The sequence below is a fragment of the Manihot esculenta genome, chromosome 2 (genome assembly GCF_001659605.2).
Source record: "Manihot esculenta cultivar AM560-2 chromosome 2, M.esculenta_v8, whole genome shotgun sequence".
In the NCBI taxonomy this organism is placed as follows: domain Eukaryota; kingdom Viridiplantae; phylum Streptophyta; class Magnoliopsida; order Malpighiales; family Euphorbiaceae; genus Manihot; species Manihot esculenta.
Window position 1 is genome coordinate 15,118,881 of NC_035162.2, and position 26,245 is coordinate 15,145,125.

General features: G+C 32.4%; 4 protein-coding genes across 4 annotated transcripts; 3 read left to right on the forward strand and 1 right to left on the reverse strand.

Annotated features, from left to right (window-relative positions):
- Positions 1 to 4,590: 4,590 nt before the first annotated feature.
- LOC122723060 lies at positions 4,591 to 5,679 on the reverse strand. The gene is made up of 2 exons (XM_043953801.1): positions 5,186 to 5,679; positions 4,591 to 5,032 (listed from the first exon to the last, which is right to left on the reverse strand). The coding sequence occupies exons 1-2, from the start codon at positions 5,677 to 5,679 to the stop codon at positions 5,020 to 5,022; spliced, it is 507 nt and encodes a 168-aa protein (XP_043809736.1). The 3' UTR covers positions 4,591 to 5,019.
- A 4,060-nt stretch (positions 5,680 to 9,739) lies between these two features.
- LOC110609918 (GDSL esterase/lipase At1g29670) lies at positions 9,740 to 11,249 on the forward strand. Its single transcript, XM_021749757.2, has 4 exons — positions 9,740 to 10,195; positions 10,286 to 10,519; positions 10,607 to 10,862; positions 10,947 to 11,249. Exons 1-4 carry the CDS (start codon positions 9,788 to 9,790, stop codon positions 11,177 to 11,179), a joined length of 1,131 nt encoding a protein of 376 aa, XP_021605449.1. The 5' UTR covers positions 9,740 to 9,787; the 3' UTR covers positions 11,180 to 11,249.
- A 1,786-nt stretch (positions 11,250 to 13,035) lies between these two features.
- On the forward strand, positions 13,036 to 16,603 carry LOC110609361 (G-type lectin S-receptor-like serine/threonine-protein kinase At1g34300). The gene has a single exon (XM_021748890.2). It carries the CDS (start codon positions 13,822 to 13,824, stop codon positions 16,336 to 16,338), a length of 2,517 nt encoding a protein of 838 aa, XP_021604582.1. The 5' UTR covers positions 13,036 to 13,821; the 3' UTR covers positions 16,339 to 16,603.
- A 6,711-nt stretch (positions 16,604 to 23,314) lies between these two features.
- On the forward strand, positions 23,315 to 25,522 carry LOC110609837 (probable WRKY transcription factor 26). Its single transcript, XM_021749661.2, has 5 exons — positions 23,315 to 23,681; positions 23,795 to 23,983; positions 24,075 to 24,646; positions 24,732 to 24,893; positions 24,985 to 25,522. The coding sequence occupies exons 1-5, from the start codon at positions 23,343 to 23,345 to the stop codon at positions 25,385 to 25,387; spliced, it is 1,665 nt and encodes a 554-aa protein (XP_021605353.1). The 5' UTR covers positions 23,315 to 23,342; the 3' UTR covers positions 25,388 to 25,522.
- Positions 25,523 to 26,245: the final 723 nt, after the last annotated feature.

Here is a 26,245-nt window from a genome sequence, read left to right on the forward strand (position 1 = left end):
CATTGATAAATTATCAATATTACCATAGCAACAAGTAATCATTAATAAACCAGAGCATTGATCAACCTCCAATCCCAACTCCCACACCGTTCCTTTGTCATAAATTTTTAAGACCAACAGAAATAATTTGTATTTAGTTTAAATTAAAATAATCGATTAAATTGATTAATTTTAAAAAAAATAATAATTTATAATTAATTTTATTTTTATTCAATTCGATTAAATTTATAATTTTTAAAAGTTAATAATTTTAGTTCGATTTTAATCAAAATACTTATAGTTGAATTAAATTAAAATAATATTGTATTATTTATTGAAGACACTAATATGTAGTCCGCAAGGCGTTTTATCCCTCAATATCGTGAGTCACATTAAAAATTAAAATTCATTTTCTCCATACGCTTATGTACGCAGTCGTATTCAGTGGATCAACATTGTCCTTAGTCGCTTTTTAGCCTCCCGTAAAGTGTCCCTCTTCAATTTTTTCTTTTTCTTTTCGAGTCACGCTATTTTCGATTACTCTCCGAAAATATTGTTTTTAGTCGCTTATTAGCCTCCCATAGGGCTGAGCAGAATTCGGTTTAAACCGAAATAACCGACCGAACCGAACCGATTTGAAATTTTGGTTCGGTTTTATTTTTTTTTCGGTTCGGTTCGGTTTGAAATTTTAAAAAAATCGGTGATTTCGGTTCGGTTCGGTTTTAGACGTAAAAATTTCGATTAGACCGAACCGAACCGAAATCACTTATACTACGTCGTTTGAGTAGTTTCCTAATTCCCTATTTCCCTTCCCTTCCCTTCCTTTGCCTAAATTTAAAACAAATTTCTCTCTCCGTGCGTGCATCTCTATCTCTGTGCTCACCCACCCCTAAACCTAACGCCCTCACCTCTCAACGTGCCTCGCCTCTGAGTTCCATCCAAGTTCCAGCGGCAGTTCCACCATCCACCGTCCACCGTCCACCGTCCAGCCTCCGGTCTCTTTCTGAGTAGTAGAGCCACGCACGCATCTCGTCGCGAGATTCTCGCGCATGTGATGTGCCTCCACTCTCCTCTCGACTGGACTGATTCACCATCGTCGATCTTCACCGATCTTTAGTCTCTCTTTCCACGCAATCATCGGCGTCGGCCGTTGCTCTCTATTGGCTCTCCACGCATCATCGGGCAGTCGGCAATTTGGTCGTGCTTATTCCACAGCCCTCAGTCCTCTCCGAGTCTCTGTGTCGCGCTTCCAGCCTTGAGCCTTTCACAGTTCGTGGACCAGACTCCGGGACCAAGAGTGCCACTCGCGCCTCCAGCCCTCGGTTGTGTCGGACATGGTTGCCTGCCAGTGCCACGGCGTGCTGTTGAACTTGAGTCAACCGTAGAAGCTAAGTAAATATTTGTGATTTGCTGTTGATTGTTGAATTTATGTACTCTTGGTTGAATTTGTGTACTATTGATTGTTGAATTTGTGTTATTGATTGTTCAAGTGTGTGCTCTGCTCTTGATTGTTGATGTAAACTCATGGCCGTGAAGTATTCTATTCTAGATTATGTTAACTGTTATTATTTTTTTTTTAAAAATCGGTTCAATCGATTGAACCGACCGAACCGAACCGAACCGAATCAAATCGGTTCGATTCGGTTATCCCTCTTATTCGGTTCGGTTCGGTTTATGTAAAATACTGCAATTCGGTTTTCGGTTATTTCGGTTCGGTTCGGTTTTGAACCGAACCGACCGAATGCTCAGCCCTAGCCTCCCATAAAGTGACTCTCTTCGGTCTCTTCTTTTTCTTTTCGAGTCACGCCATCATCGATTTCTCTCCGAAAAGATTGAGAGTTTTATTTCATTGTGCCTTCTATCGTTGATCGTTGCTCCTTTTTTATTAGTTGAGCTCGTCGTTGTCCACTATTTGTTGCATCGTTTACTCCTCCATTGCTAATCAGAATTTAGTCGGATAATCTTTAAATTTTTGTCTTACGGTGATATAATATTAAATCTGTATATCCATTATGTGATATTGAACTGATCAAACTGAATTAAATTATATTGATTTAGTTCGATTTAATATTTTTATTTAATAAATTGTGTTTAATTTTAAAAATACTTTTAATTCAATTTTTAGTTATTTTAATTTGATTTAATTTTAAATATGACTGAATGCTGAGCGCACCGATCTCCTACCGCTCTATCAGTGCCTGTTTTTGCGCAATACAAAGCCCAACTTCACATAGAATAAAATTCACCTAAACCAGACTGGATTCCCTCTCCGTCCATCTCTACCATCGGCAACCCAACATTCATAAACAGAACAACATCGCCATTTTCTTCCCTTCTCCCTATGATTTTAAGCCCTATCTCCTACGCCAACTCTATTTCCTCAAACTAGAGAGACTCATTCCAATTGCCAAAACAACAACCCATTAATTCCAGCTCCTCACGCTGTTTTGCATTCCAGCTCCAAAGAGATCAAATCATCTCCTTAATTCTATGCGGACCTCGAAGCTTATGGAATCTTTAATGTCCACTGATCGACTCACCTTCCACTCTTTGCTTTACATATAAAATTAAATAAACTAATTAAACTTTTAAATTATAATAATAATATTTTGATAATCTCATAATATTGTCATTATTAATAAATCAGTCTCTACATTTTCAGAAATCTATTAAAACGTTCTTATTTTTTCTTTCTGTCAACAAAATATTCTTTTTATCTATTTTTGCCCTTAAAAATATAGCAAAAAACTAAGTTACTCCATTCTTTTTCTCCTCCTACTTTTTCTTTATTGATTTTTCCTCCTCCTCTTTTTCTTCTATGGTTCTTATTTTTCTTCTTCTTTTTTTTTTTTTCTTCATCTTCTTCTTTTTTTGTTTTTTTAAGGAGGAAGATGGACTATGTTTTTTGACGAAAATAAATAATAAAAACGTTTTAATAGTATGAAAAAAGATAAAAATATTTTAATAAATTTTTAAAAATATAAATACTGACTTGTTAATAATAGCAATATTTAAAGACTAAATAATGAGTTTTATTTGAGAGCAAAATTGAATTTTAAAAATTTTTTTTTATTCTTTATCTATTTTTAATGAAAAAAATAAGAGAGAAACTATTTTATCCTTTATTTATTTTTAATGATAAAAATAACAGAATGAATATTTTATTAACAGAGAGAAAAATTAAAAACGTTTTAATATATTTCTAAAAATGCAGGAACTGACTTGTTACTTGTTAATAATAACAATATCCAGAAATTAAAATCTAAATTTTTCTAATATTTTTAATGCATTAAATATAAATTGAGGAATGTTATTCTAATTTTTTTATGGAAAATCTTACACTATTCCTAACGATTTCAAAGGTAGGAAATTAATTTAATTTTTTTTTATAAATTTATTTTCAAAGATAGAATTCTCTTTACTGCTGGGGTCCAATTTAAATTAAGATTTTTGTTATCCAATGCATAGCTCAATTTGATGGACTGGACCTTGTTGGGTGTGGTTCCCCACATAGGCCCAGCCTATCAATTTGGCATTTATTTACTTTTTTGAGTTTAACTCTGAATTTTAAAAATTTTAAACTAATTTATTAAAATTTTTTCGATTTCCAAATAAACTTAAGTCTAATAACAATAAGTTTATTTTTTGCTTATTGTAAACATGAATCGAGTTAAAACCTTTTTCTACTGAGCTAAATATATATATATAGTAATTTAATAAAAATTTTAAAATTAAAAAAAATTATAGTATAAAATATATAATATTTTATTTTATTTTATTTAATATAATTAATATGAAATACCATTTTTTATTAGATCCATCAATAAATTAATATTTATATAAATAAATAAAATAAAAATATTAAATATCTCAAATAATTTATAAAAGACGTGATTAATATATTTAAATTTTTATAAAAATTATAAAAGAATTACTCTGCATATTAAAATATATAATATTTTATTTTATTTAATATTATTGACATAAAATATAATTTTTATATATTAAAAATATTTACATAAGAGTGAATATAAACTTTTAATAAAATATTTTAATATATAATACTTATATGTAATATTTTATATAGTAAAAATTTATTTGTAATAATTATTTATTTAATATTATAAATAATAAATATAAAATAAATATACTTTCGATATAAAATTTAAATTAAAAGATTATATATTATTAAAATAAAAATTTTAAGGACTATATTATAATTTATCATTAATTTTTTAAATTCAATTTAATTCTCTCGTGATAAATTAAAAAAAAAAGTTTTCCTATCCAAAATTTAAAATTTTTTATATAAATATATATTAACTTAAACTTTTAAATTTTTTATTCAATAAATTTTTAAAAAATAATTCTAGTGGCATAACATTAGATCAAATTTAATTTTCTAAAACTAACTCAAATAGAGGAGTGTCTAAAATTTTTATAAGGGTACATTTATCTCTCTCTCAAACCACCTAACTATTTTTAAAAATTAAGGGTAAACTATAATTTAGTCCCTTTGATTTAGTGAAATACAACTTTTTGTCCCTCTGTTTTAAAAAACCTTTAATTTAGTTACTGTGATTTTTAAAAACTATACCATTGGTCCCTCCCGTTAGATTTTCAGTTAAATCACCGTTAATTTTAATTAAAAGACTAAAATACCAATAACAGCTGCTTCTACTCCTGACCTCACCTGCTTCCTCCCAAATGGCCACTTGCAGGTCCACTACTAAAATACAACCTTTCTACTCCTGACCTCACTCGCTTTATAACTTGCAGGTCCACCACTAAGCGAACCCCCATTGCGAAATCCTCTGCTTCGTCCGCTGATGACTCCTCTTCTTCCAATCGGAGCTCCTCTGTTTCGTCCACCACAGCTTCTTCTCTAATACTTTCCACACTCTCTTGACATCAATGGCTTCCATATCTCTTTTATAGCTTCTGTTTCTAATCCCAAAATCCATCTGAAATGACGACACAACATTGTTTAGCGATGACATTGCTACTCCTTCCGCCTCCTCCGCTGATAATCTGTTCACATCAAACCCTCTGCCTGATCCAACCCGATTCAGACACTATTATAACGTTAAGAACAAAAAGTACCCGCAAGTTATAAAGCGAAACATGCAAAACTCATATCTTCAACACCATAGCAAAGCTGTGATGCGTTAAAAATCACAGAATAAAAAGAAGAAAAGAATTTCACCTCAAAATCACTAATTTGATATCGGACAACAGATACAGAGCGTCACCTCCTTGAATTATTATCGGAATTAACCCGTCCCCCGACATAGCCATTTCGACCACTAGCTTTCCCTTCACCAACTCACGAACCGTGCCTCTCGACATGGACCTCCCTCTTCTCTGCGACACACTGACTTTATCCCTAGAGCTGACATCATCAATTCTCGAATAAGAACGGCCTCGATCAGCAGAACCGAAGAACTGAATAGCGAGATCATCGAGAGTAACATTCGGGAAACCCGATCCCTTAATAGTGTTGACGAACCTCCCTCTTGGAAGGAGCACGACGCCAGATAAGTCATCCCCTGCCGGAGGCAAAGGCCGGGAGAAATAGCTGAGGCTCTGAGAGCGGCGGTGAGCCGAGGATCTCCGATTGGAAGAAGAGGAGTCATCAGTGGACGAAGCAGAGGATTTTGCAATGGGGGTTCGCTTGGTGGTGGACCTGCAAGTGACCATTTGGGAGGAAGCAGGTGAGGTCAGTAGAAGAAGCTGTTATGGGTATTTTAGTCTTTTAATTAAAATTAACGGTGATTTAACTGAAAATCTAACATGAGGGACCAATGATATAGTTTTTACAAATCACAGTGACTAAATTGAAAGTTTTTTAAAATAGAGGGATAAAATGTTGTATTTTACTAAATTAGAGAAACTAAATTGCAGTTTAACAAAAAATTAATTAGGGAGAAATGTTTAAAATTTTTATAAGGGACACATTACTCATATATATTTAAAGTGAAATTCAACACGTCCCTATAAAGGATATATTATTTTTATCTCAACTTGATGTGAGATTTAATAGAAATGAACTAAAAATTTTTTAATTAAAATTAATTAAATTAAATGATTAAAATTGAAATAAATGTGAAAATATTAATTTTTTTTTGAAGTCAGTGAAAATATTAATTTTATTATCTAAGATTTTAAAGTTAAAATATAAATATTAAAAATAAAAATATATACATTTAATTTTTTTATTTAATAAAATTATAAATTATTATTATTTTATAGTAATTTTGCAGCATTATTGTCCACTGTCCCCTCATGCAGACCTCATGCAATTAACTGAGGTAGATGTAGCTACCATCTACCTGTTCCCTCCCACATTTATTTCTCTAATTTTACTAGAATACCTGAACTAGGTAAATGAATTTACATTAAATTTAAATTAAATTTTGAACTCCCATCTGTTTAAAACAAAATAATAAAATTATTATTTTTACTATTAATATTATTTAATATTAAATATTTAAAATATATCATTAATTAAAATTATCACGATATAGTTGATTCAACCGAAAATGAATTGAAATGTTAATAGTAAATCTGTAAAAGAGAAAAAGTGAGGTAGTTTATGTTTATAAATAGTCATTTCGATTACTCAAATAAATAATTTTTTATAAAGAACGAGTTTATTAGATATTTTAAATTAAAAATGAGTATGTAAAAATATATATATTGAATTTTATATATGTTTCGCCTATATAATATAAAAATATAGAGTTAGTTATTAAATTCCCTAAATCTTACTGATATCGACTAATAGATAAATTATTTCACGATTATAAACATAATAGAGATCTTTTAAATTTTATCATTTAACGGTCACTCGTGTAATAAGAAATTCATTTATTTAAAAATGGACGAGTCTTGTGTTCCTACGATATATTTTGAATGAATATTAGGTATCATCAACATTGTTATAAGTATTTTTTTACTGAAAATTATTCAATTCTTGACAATATGACCAAATTCTGAAAATAAAAGTCAAAATTTTTTTAATTGATTAAAAACCCTCCATTTAAATTAATAATTTCAAAAAATTTTAATTCAATTACTTTATTTTCAAACAATTCTCATATTTATAATAAAAAAATTTATTTCATATTCAACGCCAAGAATAAACAAATCAATTATACTCTAATTTCAAATTGAAGGCACATGCAAAAAATCAAACTTGGAGGCGTTTGTGATTCACTTAAATATTTATGAAGGAAATTGCGTGTATTTATTATTTCCAATAATTTTATTCGCTCATTAATTATTATCATTATTGAGTTGTATATTAATAATATAAAAATAAAAAATTATTCAGTATATAATATCCTCACATACATTTAGGTAAAATTAAATCTGAATTAAATTTATTAAACTCAATTTATATTTATTATTATTATTATTTTATTATTTTTGAAATAGTATTATTATAATTCTATTTAATTTTATTTTATTTTTAAAAAATCTCTAAAAATATTTTTATATTTAATAAAATTTAATATTTTAAAAATAAATTATTTTTTAATATAAAAAATAAAATAAATAAAAATTATAAAACAGAAAAATTACGCATTAATTTAAAGTTTGAAGATCCAATACAGTACTCAAAATTGGAGGCGTTTCTGATACACTTAAATATGAGAGAAAACTGTATGCATTTATTGTCTCCAATAATTTTTATGTTATTTTATTTTATTTGTCTTATCAATACTATTATTATTATTATTATTATTATTGAGTCCTTCTTAACATTCGTTCAGTTTATTTTAAAATCGAATTGAATTGAATTAATTAAAAATTAAAATTTTAATATTTATAAAATTAAATCGAATTGATTTTGATCAGAAATTAAATTGAATCAAATCAGTCTGATTCAGTTTGATTCGATTCGATTTGATCGATTTTGACTTTTAATAAATTTTTTATATTTTACACTATATTTTTAGTATTTTAAAATTTAATTAAAATTTTTTAATCTTGATATAATTTAATTTCTCTATATTATTGAAAATAATATATTATTATCACTAATATGTTCGGTTCGGTTTTTTCAATTTTTTTCTGATTAAAATCGAACCAAACCAAAATAACTGAAATTTCTAAAATTAAAAATTGAATCGAACTAAATTGAATAAAAAATCGAATCAAATTTTTAAATTAATTCGATTCAGTTAATTTTTTCAATTTGAACCGAAAACGGCTCACCCCTAATCCTATTTGCTCCACTGATCTTAAAACCTCACTTTCCTTGTGATCTTTCTTCAATCTGGTCGGGTTGGTTAACCAATATTTTTTAAAATTGTTACTAAATAAAGGCTTAATAAAATCTTAAATTTGAGATCTTGAGATAGAACAAATTAATGTCATCTCAACTCTTACAAGATATTTCTGAGAAAAAAAAATTGTATGAAATATTAATGTTATTATTAATTATTTATTTATAAAATTATTTAAGATAATAATTCTAAAACAATTTTTTTTAATATTATGAATTACAGTTTATTGAAAATAATAATTATTAAATATAATATAATATTATAGCTAATGTAAGCTTGCACAAAGTTTATATTTCCCTATTATCAAAACAAAATAAATTCCCTTCATCTGTTTTTCTGACTTTTTTAATTCATTATAAGCAAAATAATTAATTTCTTTGCTTTTGGCATGGAACTAAAAAATTTCTTAGATTGCCCTTTTCTTTAAATGATATGTAGTTGATAGAATGGCTTTCCTTTAAAAAAATTCCCATAAAAGAAAAAATTACAATCAAGTAATTGTACCGTAAAAAAAAAAATACTCTCCTCTCACAAATTTAATTTGGTGGTAAATATATATGAGTAAATATGAGAGATTTTATATTCTACTCCTCCAATTCGCAATTTTTATTTTATTTTAAAAAAAAATTATCCTCTAAATATTTCATATAATATTTGAATATTTCCATAGTTGTTAATTTGTATTGAATTTTATATCAGTTTGAGATAGATGTAATGTGACTCTTATAAATTAAATCCGACTTAAATTTAATATAATATCATAACCTTTTATTGAATGTTGGATCTTTCTTAAATATTTTAAAATCTAGTGAAATTTTCGACGTGAGAGAGTGTATTAAATTTCATATCGATTTAAATTTAATTCAAATTTAATAATTTGTGTGAGAATAATTACATTAATAGCTATTCCATCAAAATATATAAATGAAGATGTGACAATCAATTAAATCTGAAGTTGATGTTGCAAATATTTTGTGCATATTAATAGAAGACTTGACATGTTCATTTAATTAAATCTTTCTAGTTGTGTCAAGCTGATTCTTGACATCAATCAAACACTATAAGGTTAGTAGATGCTCATTCAATGTTCAGCCATTTTAGCATTATTCTGCTTTATCAAATTATCTGCATAATATTTAGTATTTTAATTTAATTAATATATTAATATTTAGAAATTAAAAGAGTAAATTAAAAATGTTACTCTTTTTATTTTTTAATTAATAACAACTATTAATTACATAGCAAAACTAATATTACTCAAACAATGCTTATAATTTAAGAGAAAAATATATAAAAAATACTATATGATTTTACTCATTTTTATATTTTACGTAACTCTATCATCTTAATAAATTTATTCGGCGCGAATTTTATTCGGACCAGTAAATTAAAAAAGAAAAATCATAGTTGTTCTTCTTTGAATTTTTTTTTAACTCTTCCCATTATAAATACAGCTATATGTGGCTCTCAATTCTACACAAACCATTGCCTTCAAACTTGAGCAACCTATCAAAATGCAAAAGCCAAAGCAAAACTCAAAGCTTCTCTTCTTCTACCTCCCAATACTTGCCTGTTTCTTCCCATGCATTTGCAATTCTTCAGAGCAAAATGGAGGAGTTGATGATGAGAATATTCATGGGATGTTTGTTTTTGGAAGCTCTCTGGTTGACAATGGCAATAACAACTTCCTCCAAAACTCAAGGGCTAAAGCTAACTATTTGCCTTATGGAATAGACTTCCCTTTTGGTCCTTCTGGTAGATTCACAAATGGAAAGAATGTGATTGATCTTCTTTGTGATCAGCTTCATCTTCCTTTAATCCCAGCTTTTGCTGATCCTTCAACCAGGGGAAGGAGAATTATTCATGGTGTCAACTTTGCTTCTGGTGCTTCTGGGATACTTGATGACACTGGCTCACTTGCTGTAACTCTCCACTCCTTCTGTGATACTTTGTTGTTACTAATTCTATTAACCATATACATGGTTTTAGTTAATATTGATGAATATATGCAGGGAGAAGTGATCAGCTTGAATCAGCAGATGAGGAACTTTGAGGAGGTGACATTGCCAGAATTAGAAATTGAAATGGGTATGCAAACTAGGAAATTACTTAGAAAATATTTGTTTGTGGTAGGAACTGGAGGCAATGATTACTCTTTCAACTACTTCCTGAGGCCTTTCAATGAAACTGTCAGTCTTCAAGTCTTCACTGCTAACCTCACTGACTCATTATCTAAGCAGCTTGAGGTGCTTTCATTTCCTCTCCCTCTCTTCCCAATATATATATATATTGAAAAATATTTAACAATTTTGCCAATTTAATGTTTTCTGCAGAAATTGTACAATTTAGGTGGTAGAAAATTTGTGTTGATGTCAGTCAATCCAATTGGGTGCTATCCAATGGTCAAGGCCATCCAAGGGGCTAGAAATGGCAGCTGCAACGAAGCTCTGAACAGCGCAGCCCACCTCTTCAATGCTCATCTCAAATCACTAGTGGATGCCACCAAGCCTAAATTGCCTGGTTCTGATCTTGTCTTCATCAATTCATACAAGATCATTGAAGACATTATTAAAAACCCTGTCTCCAGAGGTATAATTGGATCCTCCTATGTTAAAAGATCCGCTCCATTCGCAAACTTTTAAACTAGTATTTGGGTTTTTCGGTGTGGAACAGGATTTAAAGACACAAGCAATGCTTGCTGTGAAGTGGAATCTTTAAGCAAAGGTGGGAATGGCATGTTATGCAAAAAAGATGGCAACTTGTGTGAAGATAGAAGTAATCATGTGTTCTTTGATGGGTTGCATCCGACAGAAGCTGTGAATGTTCTATTAGCAACTAAGGCTTTTAGTTCTACTACAAAATCTGAAGCTTATCCTATGAATGTCAAACAACTTGTCATGTATTAGCTAGGTTTATAGGTTACTGGGTTTTTCTCCTATTGTATTCAATAATAATAAACTCGTTATATTGTATTCAGTAATTTATTATTATTATTATTATAGCTAAATATTTTTAAAATAATTATTTGGTAATTTTGATTATAAAAGTTAGGGGAGGGCATATTTCGGTCTAAATCGAAAAATCGAACCGAATCGGTTGATTTCAATTTTTCAGTTCGATTTTTTAAAATAATCAGTTTGATTCGATTATTATATTTAAAATTATTCGGTTTTCGGTTCGGTTCGGTTTAAATATATTAAATAACCGATCAAACCGAAAAATCGATTTAGTGGCTAGGCCCAAGCCCAAGCCCAAGCCCGAGCCCTCCCTCTCCTCTCATATCCAACCCAGCACCCCAACCTCTCCATCCCTTTCGGCCCCAAACCCAACCCAGCAGATTTCGGTTTGAATCGAATTGAACTGAACCGAACTGATTTTTATCGGTTCGATTCAATTTAATTATATCTTCATAATCGATTTTTTTGATTTTTAAAATTTTAACATTTCGATTTTCGATTTTATCGGTTCGGTTCGGTTCAAAACTGAACCGACCGATTACACAGCCCTAATAAAAGTTATAATAAAATTTTGGTGATAAAGAATCCATCACGATGTTTCACTAATATCAGTTAGTTAATATTATATAAAAAAAATCGGTGGAAAGATAAATAATTTTATTAAAATTATTTAAAAATTATAAAATAAATTTTTTAATGACGAGAAAAAAGAGATTTTTTATAATAAAAATAAAATTTTAATATATAAAATATTTAAAATACTTAAAAAAATAATTAAAATGTAAAATTGAGTTACGATAAAATTTATATATCTAATTTTATAACAAAATTTATAGTTCTCATCACACTTTAAAATAGTACGTTTTAAAATTTTTATTTCAAAAATTTTTTATGAATTTTTATGAAACGGTGATAATAAAAATTAGATTCGATTCAAATTTTCAATAAAATTTAAAATTAATTGTTAGGGTAGAAATAACAATGTTTTTCATTTGGAAAACAATTAAAAAATAAAATTTATTATAGAAGAAAACGGTTTAGCTCATTTGGCTACCAAAGTCATTTGACCATTTCGCCCGGTTCAACCGGCAGAAACATGTTAAAGCACAATCAAAATAAGAAGATGCATCTCCACAGTCGAGCAGAAGAGCCGACAGCTAGAGCTCTAACAACAATGAAGGTAAGAGTTCAGTAACCATGCAGAAGTGGCAAAAGCAACAACCCAGAAGATGGTTGCTCTTACGGCCTAAATAGACCGCATCCCCCTTGCAGCCGGACACCTTTCAAACCTAGTTTGCATCGTCGATTGTTCCTAGAATCAATCCGGAGACGAAACCACCAATGAGCTTATTAGAACCAATATATATGATTGATAGCCATTAACCAAGAAAACTTGAACTCCCCATTGATGAAGGAATTCCTAATCGGGAAATCAAGATGAAATATTAAATTTGAGTTAAGCTTAACTAACCCAAATACCGCATATTGTTGCCGACTAAAATGAAAAAACTTACTCCGGTAAAAAAGAACAAATGCAACCATGGATCTGAGCAAAATGGATCAGGTCCATCTCCAAAGCCATATTTGACTAAGAAAAAAAAAACTGAAATCTAAATAGACACCACTGGTTGTCGTCCGAGGGGAGCATGTTGGGACAAAGGAAAGCTCAAGGTCTTGAATCAAGAATGATGAAGACACAAGGAGGCTTGTTTCTACTACAAACTCAAATTAAATCCTACTTTCAGGGGTTATAATAAGAGAGACGGTGAATTTCGGCCGACGAAAAACTCTTGGGTTAGCTGCTTAAAGCATAAAAGGTTACCAGAAAATTAGCCTTCTCTCGTACTAGCTAACTAAAACTCTCTCCAAATAAGATAAATATAACTAACAATAGATCTTTACAAAAAAACCTCTCTCAACAAAAGCTCCCTTCGCCCTCTAAGGCGGGATTAGCCTGTTCTTGTATGGCTAGCAGGGATAGCTTCTCCTCAGTTGTCTCCTGGTTAGTTTGTATATATCGAGTAGATATTTTGCAGGTCCAAGGTTTGATTGGAGAGGTTACTTTTCTCAATTTGTTCGTTTGGTATTTTGGTTGTTCGCCTGTAGATCCTTTTGTTGGCAATGGGTGGTTGTAGATGGCACATGGAATAGGCGTCAAGCTTAGATGAGTGCTGATTCGACCTCTCTTATTGCAATGGAGACTACGACGCCATGGTGCTAATTTTTTCACCCATTGTCGATGTTGATGGCATGATTCATGCCCCTGTGGTAACTCTTGGTTCAGGTTTCCAAAAGATCCTCAAGTGGGCTGGATTTGTTTTTGGGTTGGACTTTTGTTTGACTTATGGATGTACTAATACTTGTCGAGCCAGTCTGAACAGGAAACAACACTCAAGTCTCAAAAAGTGGAAGAAGTAGAAGAAGAAGAAGAGCAGCAGCTGAAAACTGTAATTAGCTCTTCTCTCCTTCTCTTGATTCAGTCAAAGTCTTCCCTTTCACATTCTTCTTCTTCTTCTTCTTCTTCTTCCTCAAAAACTCATTTAAATACCCCATCACACACCCACCTCTCTTTACCTGCAACCCACAAGGCAATGAATCTCCAAATTCTGTTTTTCCCTCTTTTCTTTTCCTTTCTCTTCTCCATTTCCTCAGCTCAAATTTCGCCGGGTTCTTCTCTATCCGCTTCTAATCTAAACCAGACCTGGCGTTCCCCCAATAGTACATTTTTTCTGGGTTTTCTCCAGGTGGGTTCCGGCTATGTCGCCGCCATCAACTACTTTGGCGGTGTCCCCATCTGGACGGCTGGTAACCCTTCTGTCGTCGTTGATGTTGGTGGAGCCTTCCATTTCCGCGCTAGTGGCACTTTCCAGCTAGTCAACAGCTCTGGTTCTGTTGTATGGGACTCTAATACTGGCCATCTCGGTGTTACCTCCGCCTCGCTGGATGATTCTGGCAATTTAGTGCTGCGAAATAGCTCTGGGGTTACGGTCTGGTCCAGCTTTCAGAATCCTACGGATACCATTGTCCCCAATCAGAATTTCACGGTAAATCAAGTTATTAAATCTGGGTTATACTCTTTTCAGCTTCTTAATTCTGGTAATCTCACGCTCAGATGGAATGATAGCATAATTTACTGGAATCAAGGTTTGAATTCATCTATTGATTCTAATTTGAGTTCACCAGTTTTGGGATTGCAGCCAATTGGGATTTTATCCATAACTGATGTTACTTCAACTAGTGCATATATAATGGCTTATAGTAATGATTATGCAGAAGGTAGTGACATATTGAGGTTTTTGAAGCTGGACAGTGATGGGAATTTGAGGATTTATAGTTCTGCTTTAGGTAGTGGAACTACAACTATGAGATGGGCAGCTTTGACTGATCAGTGTCAGGTTTTTGGATATTGTGGGAACTTAGGGATTTGTAGTTATAATGATTCCAGTTCAAATCCGATTTGTGGATGCCCGTCTGAGAATTTTGAGCCTGTTGATGTGAATGATAGCAGAAAAGGGTGTAAAAGAAAGGTGGAGATTGAGAATTGTCCTGGCAGTGCTACAATGTTGGAGATGGATCATGCCAAGTTCTTGACTTACCAGCCTGAGCTATCGTCTCAGGTTTTCTTTGTAGGAATATCAGCATGTAGGTTGAATTGTCTTGTGAGTGGTTCTTGTGTTGCTTCAACATCTTTATCCGATGGAACTGGGTTGTGTTACTTGAAAACACCAGACTTTGTTAGTGGTTATCAAAATCCATCACTTCCTAGCACTTCATATGTCAAGGTTTGTGGACCGGTGCAACCAAACCCTTCTGCTAATTTGCAAATTGGTGGGAACAGAAAAAGTAGACTGCATGTGTGGCTTGTTCTTGTTGTTGTTGTGGTTACCCTTGTTGGTTTGGTTGCTATCGAGAGTGGTCTGTGGTGGTGGTGCTGTAGAAATAGTCCCAAATTTGCAAGTTTGTCCGCACAGTATGCACTCCTTGAGTATGCGTCTGGTGCACCAGTGCAGTTCTCTTATAACGACCTGAATCGTGCAACAAAGGGATTTAAGGAGAAGCTTGGAGCGGGAGGATTTGGAGCTGTTTATAAAGGGATTCTTGCTAATAAAACAGTAGTTGCAGTAAAGCGACTTGAAGGAATTGAACAGGGTGAGAAGCAGTTCAGGATGGAGGTTGCAACTATAAGCAGTACTCACCATCTGAATTTGGTTAGATTGATTGGATTTTGCTCTGAGGGACGGCATAGGCTTTTGGTTTATGAGTTCATGAAAAATGGTTCACTTGATAATTTCCTTTTCACGACAAATGAGCACTCAGAGAAATTGTTGAACTGGGAGCATAGATTTAACATTGCCCTAGGGACTGCTAGAGGAATTACGTATCTTCACGAGGAATGTCGAGATTGCATTGTTCATTGTGATATCAAGCCAGAAAACATCCTCTTAGATGAGAACTACAATGCCAAGGTGTCAGATTTTGGTCTTGCAAAGCTCATAAATCCTAAAGATCATCGGTATAGAACCCTTAGAAGTGTTAGAGGGACAAGAGGATATTTGGCGCCAGAGTGGCTTGCAAATCTTCCTGTAACTTCCAAATCTGATGTTTACAGTTATGGTATGGTTTTGTTGGAGCTAGTGAGTGGAAGAAGGAATTTTGAGGTCTTGGATGAAACTAATCGAAAAAGGTTCTCTTTGTGGGCTTATGAAGAATTTGAGAAGGGTAATGTGAATGCGATTCTTGACAAAAGGCTTTTTGATCAAGATGTGGATATTGAGCAAGCAACAAGGGCAATTCAGGTGAGCTTTTGGTGTATCCAAGAGCAACCATCTCAAAGGCCAATGATGGGAAGAGTTGTGCAAATGCTAGAAGGAATCACAACGATCGAGAAGCCTCCAGCTCCAAAGGCAATAACCGAAAGTTCAGCTGGTGGCACAAGCATCAACATGAGCAGCAATGGCAGTGCTTTCTCAACTTTTGCTGCTTCAGCTTCTGCCCCAGCTCCCTCATCATTTTCCTCATATCAGACCACTGGAGTTTCGCCTTTGCTTTCAGGGAGGAACATTGAAAACAAGGTACCTTCGTCACAACTAGGCTCTGATCGCAACTGAAACACGTTTTCACACCTTGTAATTCAACCACATTACGTGATCATTGAGCGTGATATAATCTTGTAAAAAAGTTGTTCTTATTCTTAGATATGTCATATATATTTGTCATTCATACTCATCTTGTATCTTGAATTCATGATAGACCGAGTCTAGGTCATTGCTGAGATTCTATAGCATGCTAATAGATCCGCAGAAAACATTGTACTCTTCCCTTTTCTTCTGGGCATGAATAATCTCAAAAAATGCTCAAATGATTTGAGTTAAAGGCTTACTCAACTTCCTTGGATGAGATTTCTTTGTCCAATTATCTGACCAAAGTTTTGCTATTGTTTCAAGTTTCTTAGCATCAATTAAATATTTTGCCTTGTGTTAGATGACATCCCAACTCAATAATTGATCCACATTTGCCTTAATGATACAGATAGTCAATGACTAGCTTCCAATAACCTCCTTTGTGGGTGGTTGATGTTTAAGAAAATATTATATTGGCAGATAAGGATTGGCAAATCCAATCCTCGTTGAAGCAGCAAAATAAATGGTGGGAAAAGGGTGTGATTCTCTGATATTTGTTGAAGTATCATTTTCAAAGATTGGATTTTTTTTTTTTTTTTTTTTGAGATAAAGAAAATACAAGTATGTGATGCCTCTTTCCAAGTCATAACAAGCAATAAACAAATGGGAAACTCCATTGTTGACTGACCAACAATTTCTCAACTGCCAATTGCTTTGAAATTTTATTTTCACATAAATTAAGAAAATATAATTAATACAGCAAAAACATATTTTTATTTTGTTTTTTTCTGATATGTTATGCATTCATATGGCTAAAATACATTTGAAAACAATGAACTTCATTTTCTCAAATATATTAAACAAGATATATTATCAGTAAATTAATAAATAAATTACTTTTTAAAAGAAATGGTAATAAAGAAATAAAACAAATGAGAATGTCAAGAAACAAAGACTTGACATAAGATAATATATGAATAAAATTTAGGAGACGTCCATGGATTTGCAGGCTGTAGGGCCTCTGCTAATTTTCCTTTGCATTTTCAACTTGACAAAACTTTCCAAGAAAATTGGCCAATTTTCATGTGGCCTTCACGAGTAGTTTGATAATTTTTGTCTTTAAGCGTTGTGAAATCCCACTTCCTCCATTGTGAAAGGGACACTTGCTTTGTCCTCAGCTTCAATTTGGAGATTGCTGGGTGAGAGGAATTAGTTTTTTAATTTCGTTCAGTTTTATTTTTTTATTTAAATTAATTAAAAAATTTTATTAAAATTCAATTGAATTAAAAAAGTTTTAAAAAAATTATGCATCTCTACGCTACTATAAAAACAGGTTTAAAACAGTGAGAGTAAATTATTCTTTTATATATTTTAACTGTAATATTTTTATTTAAATTAATTAAATTTTTTTATTAAAATTCAATTTAATTAAAAAAATTTTAAAAAAAATTATGCATATCGACACTACTATAAAAATAAGTTTAAAACAATGACAGTAAATTATTACTTTATATACTTTAACTGTAATTATAAGTTAAAATCTACTATATTTATTTTTATTGTTAAGTATAAAATAATAATTTAATTATTTTTTTGTAACGAATAAGAAATAGCTAAAATTATAATTTTATTCTACATAAAATCTAATTTATTTTAGATAATTATCTATATTTATTTTATTTTTATCTATTTTTTTCTCTAAATTTCAATTAATTAGGATTTTATTTAGTTTTATTTATATTAATAAAAAGGCTATTTAACTTAGAAAGTCAATTTCATATTTAATCAAAACTTTCAACTTTATATCCAAAATTTTTAAATTTTTTATAATTATAATCGATCCTTAAAATAATTTAAATAATTTAAAATTAGTACAGGTATATGTCATATTATTTATTTACCATTTTTAATCTTTAATTCTTATTAATCATATACCTTAGAAATATTTAATTTTTAATATTCTAATCTCTAATTTAAAACTAGCTAATTTAAAAATTCATTTAAAATATAAATTTCAGATTTTAATTAAGAATTAAAATAATAATAATAGTCAAGTGCTTTTGGATATATAATTAATTAGAGTTAGAAGATTACTTATATAACTTTAACTAATATTTAAAAAAAACACATGATATTGACAAATACACAAAATTAAAATTAATTAAAATTAATTTAAAAGGGCTATAATTATAAAAAAATTAAGAAATTTAATTATAATAGTAATTAAATTTAAAGTTTAAAACATTTATATTTAATTGGATAAATTATTTATTATAATTACAATAAATTTAAAACTTAAAGTTTTATCATTTAAAAAATTTTAGTTAAAATTCTAATTAAATATAAAGTTTTATAAACAAATTAAATCCAATAAGACTAATGAAAATAAGTAAAACCCCAATAAAATTTAAAGTAAAACTCCAATAAAAATAAAAATAATAAAATTCAATTCATTTCTATTTAGTTGATGTAATTGAATTTAATTGATGAACACCATTATAAAAACCTTTGTCTTCCTTAAAAGTAAAATTTCCATTTTGCCTTCTTCAACCTCATAAATTTCTCAACAACTTCTTAAACTTAAACCCTTCAAACATCCTAAATATTTAAACTCCAGAACACCTCATACTTTCATGGAAGTATTATTCAATGAAGAAGAAGAAGTTTCATTCAAGGCCTTTGCACTGATAGTGGTGTGAGCAATGAGGACAACATTATACTTACTAAACCGGTGGAGGAAGAAGAGGTTAGACAAGCAGTTTTCTCTATGGCACCATTAAAGACCTCTAGTGAGGATGGCCTAACACCACTGTTCTTCCAAAAGTATTAAGATATAGTGAAAGTGGATGTGTGTGGAGCTATCTCGCAATTTCTGGAGGGTTCCAAAGTCAAAGCAAGTGTCTTCCATGCGTGATCTAAGACCAATAAGCCTTTGCAATGTATTTTACAAGATCATTGTAAAAATCTTGGCGAATCCTCTCAGACCTATAATGAATAAAATCACTGACATAGAGCAGAATGCCTTTATCAGAGATAGACTTATTTGGGATAATATTCTTATTAGTCATGAACTGATACACAATCTCGGATAATATTCTTATTAGCCATCAACTGATATAGAGTCTTAAGCTTAGAAGGAGAGGGCACAGCTACGGAATGGCTGTCAAGCTTGACATAAGCAAAGCTTATGAATGTGTGGAGTGGGATTTCCTAAAACATATGCTGAATTGCATGGGCTTTGAACAGAAATGGATCTTCTGGATTCTCTAATGTGTCACCATAGTTACTTATTCTACTAGAATTAACGGACATTGGTCAAGCTTCATCTCACCTTCAAGGGGTCTTCGTCAAGGTGGTCCTTTGTCACCATACCTTTTCCTTATTTGTGATGGACTATCTTATGCCATAAAGAGATCTGGTCTTCAAGGGTTGTCTGTTTCTCGATATTGCCCTCCCATCATACAATTGCTTTTCGCCGATGACTCAGTGTTATTCTCTTCAGCATCTGTGGTTGAAGACTTGAAGCTAGAAAAATTGTCAATATTCTTCAATCATACTCCGTTGCCAGTGGCCAATCGATCAATTTGAAGAAATCAGCTATTGTTTTTAGTCCAAACACTCCTGCTTCTGTTAAACAGCAGATTGCCACTATCTTGCAAATTGATAATATTGATTCTCAATATCCTTTTTCAGCTCTTCCTTCAGATATTTCAAGATCCAAACAACAAGCTTTTGCCTTCTTACAAGAAAGAGTGGATCGAAAAAATTAAGGGTTAGAAGGAGAAGCTCCTATCGAAGGTGGGAAAGGAAGTCCTAATCAAATCTATCTTTAACAGCCATCCCTAGCTATGCAATATCTTGTTTTAAGCTCCTAACCTTGTTCTGCCAAAATTTTAATAGCAAGATTGCCAATTTTTTCTAGGGACAACAAAAAGATGAAAGGAAGATGCACATGGTTTCTTGGACACAATTGTGTGAACCTAAAGGTTATGGTGGACTTGGATTCAAAGACCTAAAAAGCTTCAATAAAGCCTTAATAGCCAAACAAGGATGGCGAATCCTTTCTAACCCGGATTTCCTTCTTGTTAGAGTTCTTAAAGGGAAGTATTTTCTCTTCACATCCTTTCTACAAGCTAATCAAAGGAGCATACCCTCATAGGCATGGCAAAGCATCTTGTGGGGACGTGGGTTATTGTGCTCCGGGCTTAGACGACATATTGGTGATGGGCTCTCTACCTTCTGTAAAGTTGACGCTTGGGTACCTACTCTCTTTCCTCATGCACCAAGAATAATTCGTGACCACCAACCTTTTGTTACAAGAGTTTCATAATTAATGAATTCTCAAGCCAGTTCATGGAACATTCATGCATTGAAAGCCAACTTTATTCCAGAGGACATAGAACATATTTTGGCTATCCCACTCAGTTTGTTTCCAAGGGAGGATAAATTGATTTGGCACCTTAATAAATTTGGATCTTACTCGGTAAAGACTGCCTATAAGCTAGCATGCCAACTCAAACTAGCAGATCACTCATCCCAAAATGGGGATCCGGGTCCTTTGTCGCAACAGCAGCTAGCTAAGTTATGGAATTCCTTTTGGAAGTTGAATTTCTCGAGTTAGATAAAAAATTTTCTTTAGAAGCTTTGCATTGAGAAACTCCCAAGCAAGAGTAATCTCCAAAGATGTCTATGTTGGACTCCCACAGAGTGTGGTTTTTGCGGTACAATAGAAACATTGCATCATTTATTTTTTGCTTGTCCACATGCAGTTGCTGTATGGCTAAATTCACCACTCAGGCTTCGCTCCTCCTTTCTATCGAGCCACAATATGATAGACTGTTGGCCGTCCTTACGCTCATCCTTACTACCTCATCCCAATGAAAACAACCTTGTCCAATTAGCTAGCTTCTTATCGTGGCATATATGGAAGAATCGTAATGCCCAAATCTTTAATAATGATGCGGAGTTACACACTGAGATGGGGCCGAGTCTCTGAAAAAAAATACAGACTCAAAATTCATCAGGCCACATTCAAGTAGACCGATTCAACATCGCACAATTCAGTTCGAAGACGTGAAGTAGGTCGGGCTGATTACGTGTACAGGTCCACTAAGAAATAACCTAATCCGGTGACGTGACAAAAAATAAAAGAGAGTAAGTCCAATCACTTCGCAGTCCTGTCAATAGATGTGTCGTGTCGGAAGGAATTAAAATTTTTTTTTATAGAAAATAATTTTTAAAAAAAAATTAATTTCTGAATTTCAAGAATTTTTAACAATACCATTATATTTAAATTTATTGATATCTTTTATTTTTTTAACATCACGATTAAATGGTGAATAATAAGTTATATTTTTGTAAATATTTTCTAAATACAAAATATTTTTCAAATAAATAAAACCTATATAAAATGAAATCCCAAAATCTCCACCAATTCAAACCGGAGCAAGACAAGGTGCATTAGTAAGATTCCTAGTCTATTGACTGTCATTGAACCTTTTCTTACATTCTTTGATTGACTGTAAAATTTCCAGTATTTTTGGAGAGATGTGAATTTCATAGACCAGAATCCTTTATATTTTACCAATGGACTTGAATTAATAATATTGAAATTTGACCTCCTTCTTTCTTAGAAAAAAAAAAACCCTTAATTAGTTAATTAATTTTAATTTTATCAAAAAATTAAATATTTAAATAATACATATAATTAAAATTATAAATTAGAAATTTTATTAGTTTAATTTTTATTAAATATTTTATTATCTAAAATTTTATTAAATTTATGGTCATATAATTATATTATAAATTAAGAATACAATACCAATAATTTAAATAATATAGTGATTATAAATACTGAAACAATAACAATATAAAAAAATTATTAAATTATATAAAATTAAATGTAATATTAAGTAATTTTATATTAATTACTAAAATTATTCTCACAAATTTTTAATAATATAAATACTTGATAAGTTATTATGTATAAAAGTTAACAATAAATATATAAATTAATTAAATTATAAATTAAATGACAAATATAAATAACGTGTAAAAAAATAATAAAATATAAAAACATTGAAATTGAATAACTTTAAAATAAAAATAAATTAATAAATTTATTAAAAATTTAGACACTTAATAGCAATTGACGGGATAACTAATCTCAAGCTAGCCTGTGTTCAATGTGAACATGAATCAGAACCAAGGCAGACAAAAGTCCGCCTACCTTGTCCATACCCAGTTTCCACATTTTCTTTCTCCCCTCAGAATATCTGTTAAAACAGCTCTGCCTACAGAAACGAAACAGCCAAAAAGCCAATGCCATTCACCACAAAAACGCCATTTCCATTTGCTTCCACAAAATTGAAGCAATGGGAATGCGATTCTCAGCAATTAAAATAAGCTTCACAAAGACATTCAAAGTTGCAATTACTTACTGGCTAAAGAGAAGCCAATCCAATCTTCTTGATGAAGCAGCCCCACCCAGTTCTTCACTGGAGACAACTGCAAGAAAATCACACGCTTGAGAAGTTATAAAGTCCTTAACAAAATGGAAATGGCAGCTGCCCAAAACGCAGAAACCAGAAAGAAAAACGAAAAAGGACAACATATTATCAGTTTTCAGCCGCCATCCAGTCAAACCCACAAGTTTTGACCAGAAAAGTTTTGGTTTTTTTCCAACACTCCACACACGTAGGGTACGTATCAACATACCCCACCAGGCGTCACCACCAGGCCGCCACCCCCACGACCCTTAAGTATTTTCCACGGTCAAACTCCCTTTGTAAGCTTCCTGGAAACCTCTAATCTAATGACAAAGCAAATCTTGCTCCATACTTGACTATCTTCTCTCTGCTTCTTGAATCACAATTCACAATCCAATCTTTCTTCTTCATCCAGCTTTCTTATTTCTCTCTGAAATACTGAAAGCTCTCAGCTTTTTTTTATTCTCTCTTCTTGTTTGTATTTACATCTGCAAATTCCCATCCATGACTTCTTCTTCGGGGAGCTTAGACACATCTGCAAATTCCCATCCATTGGGTTTCAGTTTCTCTACACATTCCTTCATGACCACCTCCTTCTCTGACCTTCTTGCATCCGGTGCCGATGATGAACCTGTTAATACAAAGACTCAGAATCATCGGCGTGGGCTTTCGGATCGAATTGCTGAGAGAACAGGGTCAGGTGTGCCTAAGTTCAAGTCTATTCCGCCTCCTTCTTTGCCCCTCTCTCCTCCTGCTGTTTCTCCTTCTTCTTACTTTGCTATTCCTCCTGGTTTAAGCCCCACTGAGCTTCTGGATTCTCCAGTATTGTTGAACACTTCCAACGTGAGTCTATGTATATTCTTTGAAGATGGTCAGAGAATTTCAGAAACATGTTTGGCTTTGCTTGGTGGAGTTTTTAGGCTGATGAGTTTCTCTTCTTATTGTTTCTCTTTCAGATTTTGCCATCTCCAACTACTGGGACATTCCCAGCTCTGCCTGCAATCTGGAAGACAAATTCTGATAGAAACCAGCAAAATGTCAAGCAGGAAGACCCAAATTATTATGATTTCTCTTTCCAACCACAGACAAGGCCTTCCACAAACTCATCTACGATGTTTCAATCTTCAAACACTACAATTCAATCTGTAAGAAGCTATTATAGATCTCTGCCAATAAAATTTTGTCTGTTTCTGCTGTTTTAATGGTTCTTAAAGATTTAGTTGCTGATACTCTCAGGCACAGCAACAAGGGTGGAGTTTTCAAGAATCTGTCAAGCAAGATGATTTGGCCATGGGGAAGAATGTTCGGAGCTTCTCCCCAGAGATTGCTGCGATCCAAACCCTCAGAGAACAGCAGCAAAATCAGTCGGTGAGAGACCAGAAAAGATCAGAAGACGGATACAATTGGAGAAAATATGGACAAAAACAAGTTAAAGGAAGTGAAAATCCAAGAAGTTATTACAAGTGCACGTACCCCAATTGCCTAACAAAGAAGAAAGTAGAGAGATCTTTGGATGGACAAATAACTGAGATAGTTTACAAAGGAACCCACAATCATCCTAAGCCTCAATCTACCAGGAGATCATCTTCTTCATTCTCATCAGCTTCCAATCAGGCAATGATAGCTTCTAATCTTGCATCAAGTGAGATGCAAGCTCAGTCACTTATCACCCATGGCAGTAGACAAATGGACTCTGTTCCAACCCCTGAGAACTCTTCAATATCAATGGAGGATGATGATTTTGATTCACAGAAGAGTAGATCCAGGAGTGATGAATTGGATGAAGATGAACCAGTGGCCAAAAGATGGTAAGTTCTGATCACCCATAAAAACACAACTCTAATTTGTTTATTGAGAGAGGTTATAAAAGATCTTGATTTGTGATTATTTCAGGAAAGCAGAAGGTGAAAATGAAGGAATTTCAGCACCTGGAAGTAGAACAGTGAGAGAACCTAGAGTTGTGGTTCAAACCACAAGTGATATTGACATTCTTGATGATGGATATAGATGGAGGAAATATGGACAGAAAGTGGTCAAGGGAAATCCAAATCCTAGGTAAGAAAAACATCAGTTACTACTTTCTTCAAACAGCAAGCGAGCGAGCGAACTTGTCAGAAAATATCTTACTTTTATTATTTACTTGCAGGAGCTACTACAAGTGTACAAGTCCAGGATGTCCTGTAAGAAAACATGTTGAAAGAGCATCACATGATCTCAGGGCAGTGATCACAACTTATGAAGGGAAACACAACCATGACATTCCTGCTGCTCGCGGCAGCAACTCTGTGAATAGGCCATTGCCTGAGAACTACAATGGCAGAAGCAACAGCAACAACAATGCAGCAGCTATGGCCACAAGGCCATCGTCTGTGAACCATCCCCAAGCACCATTTTCATTAGAGATGTTTCAGAATCCAGAAAATTTTGCATTCTCAGGATTTGGTGATCCTGTGGGTTCTTACACTAATCAATCATTGTCAGAGCATGTTTTTTCCAGAGCCAAGGAAGAACCAAGGGATGACATTTTCCTGGAATCATTGCTGTGCTGAAAATTATCAGAAAGAATATGAGAAGAAAGATCAATTTCATTTGATTGTTTTGGGGCTCTTATCCCTTAGTATTATGAGCCTTGATTCAATTTTTGTAATCTCTCTATTACATAAAAATATTTTTTTTTACTTTTACCTTATTTAAGAAAATGTAATTAATTTAATATTTTTTTAATAAGTTCTTTCCTCATTATTTTATTAAAATTAAATTGAAACTATTTATTTTGTTATATACATCTCTTATATTATGAGACATTTTAATTTATTTTATCATTTTATACAAATTTATTAAAGATGAATTAGTTTATCTTTAATTATTATAATTTTAAATATTTAATATATTACTGATAACCTCATGATCTTTCCTAGTCTAGGAATAAGGTCGGATCCAAAAGAAGACCATAGGTCCAAAATCCATCAGATCATACGCTCGAGAGGCAGCTCGACTTCACGAACTTGGGCCGGCAACCCAGGATGATCCGGATCAGATATGAGCACAAGCCCCATAAGGGAGTAGGCCCAATCACTCACCAGCCCTACCCGCATGCGCTCTGGAGAGCATTAAATGGCCGTTACGCATGGCGCAGGTGCCTGACACGCTCGTACGTACGTACGGGCCTGAGTGACAAGGACAGGAAGCACTATATACCGGGGGGTCTTCTCTTGCAAGGGGATATCTTCTTCTTTTTCTTCTCCTGCCTGGACTCCATTTTTATATTCTCTGCAGCTCTTGTCTAAAGACACTATTCTTATTCATGAAACCTGACTTGAACGTCGGAGGGTCTCCGCCGGGCATCCCAGGTGGACCCCTGACCCCTTTTCCCTTGTTTTGCAGGTCCTTTTCTCAAATGAAACATG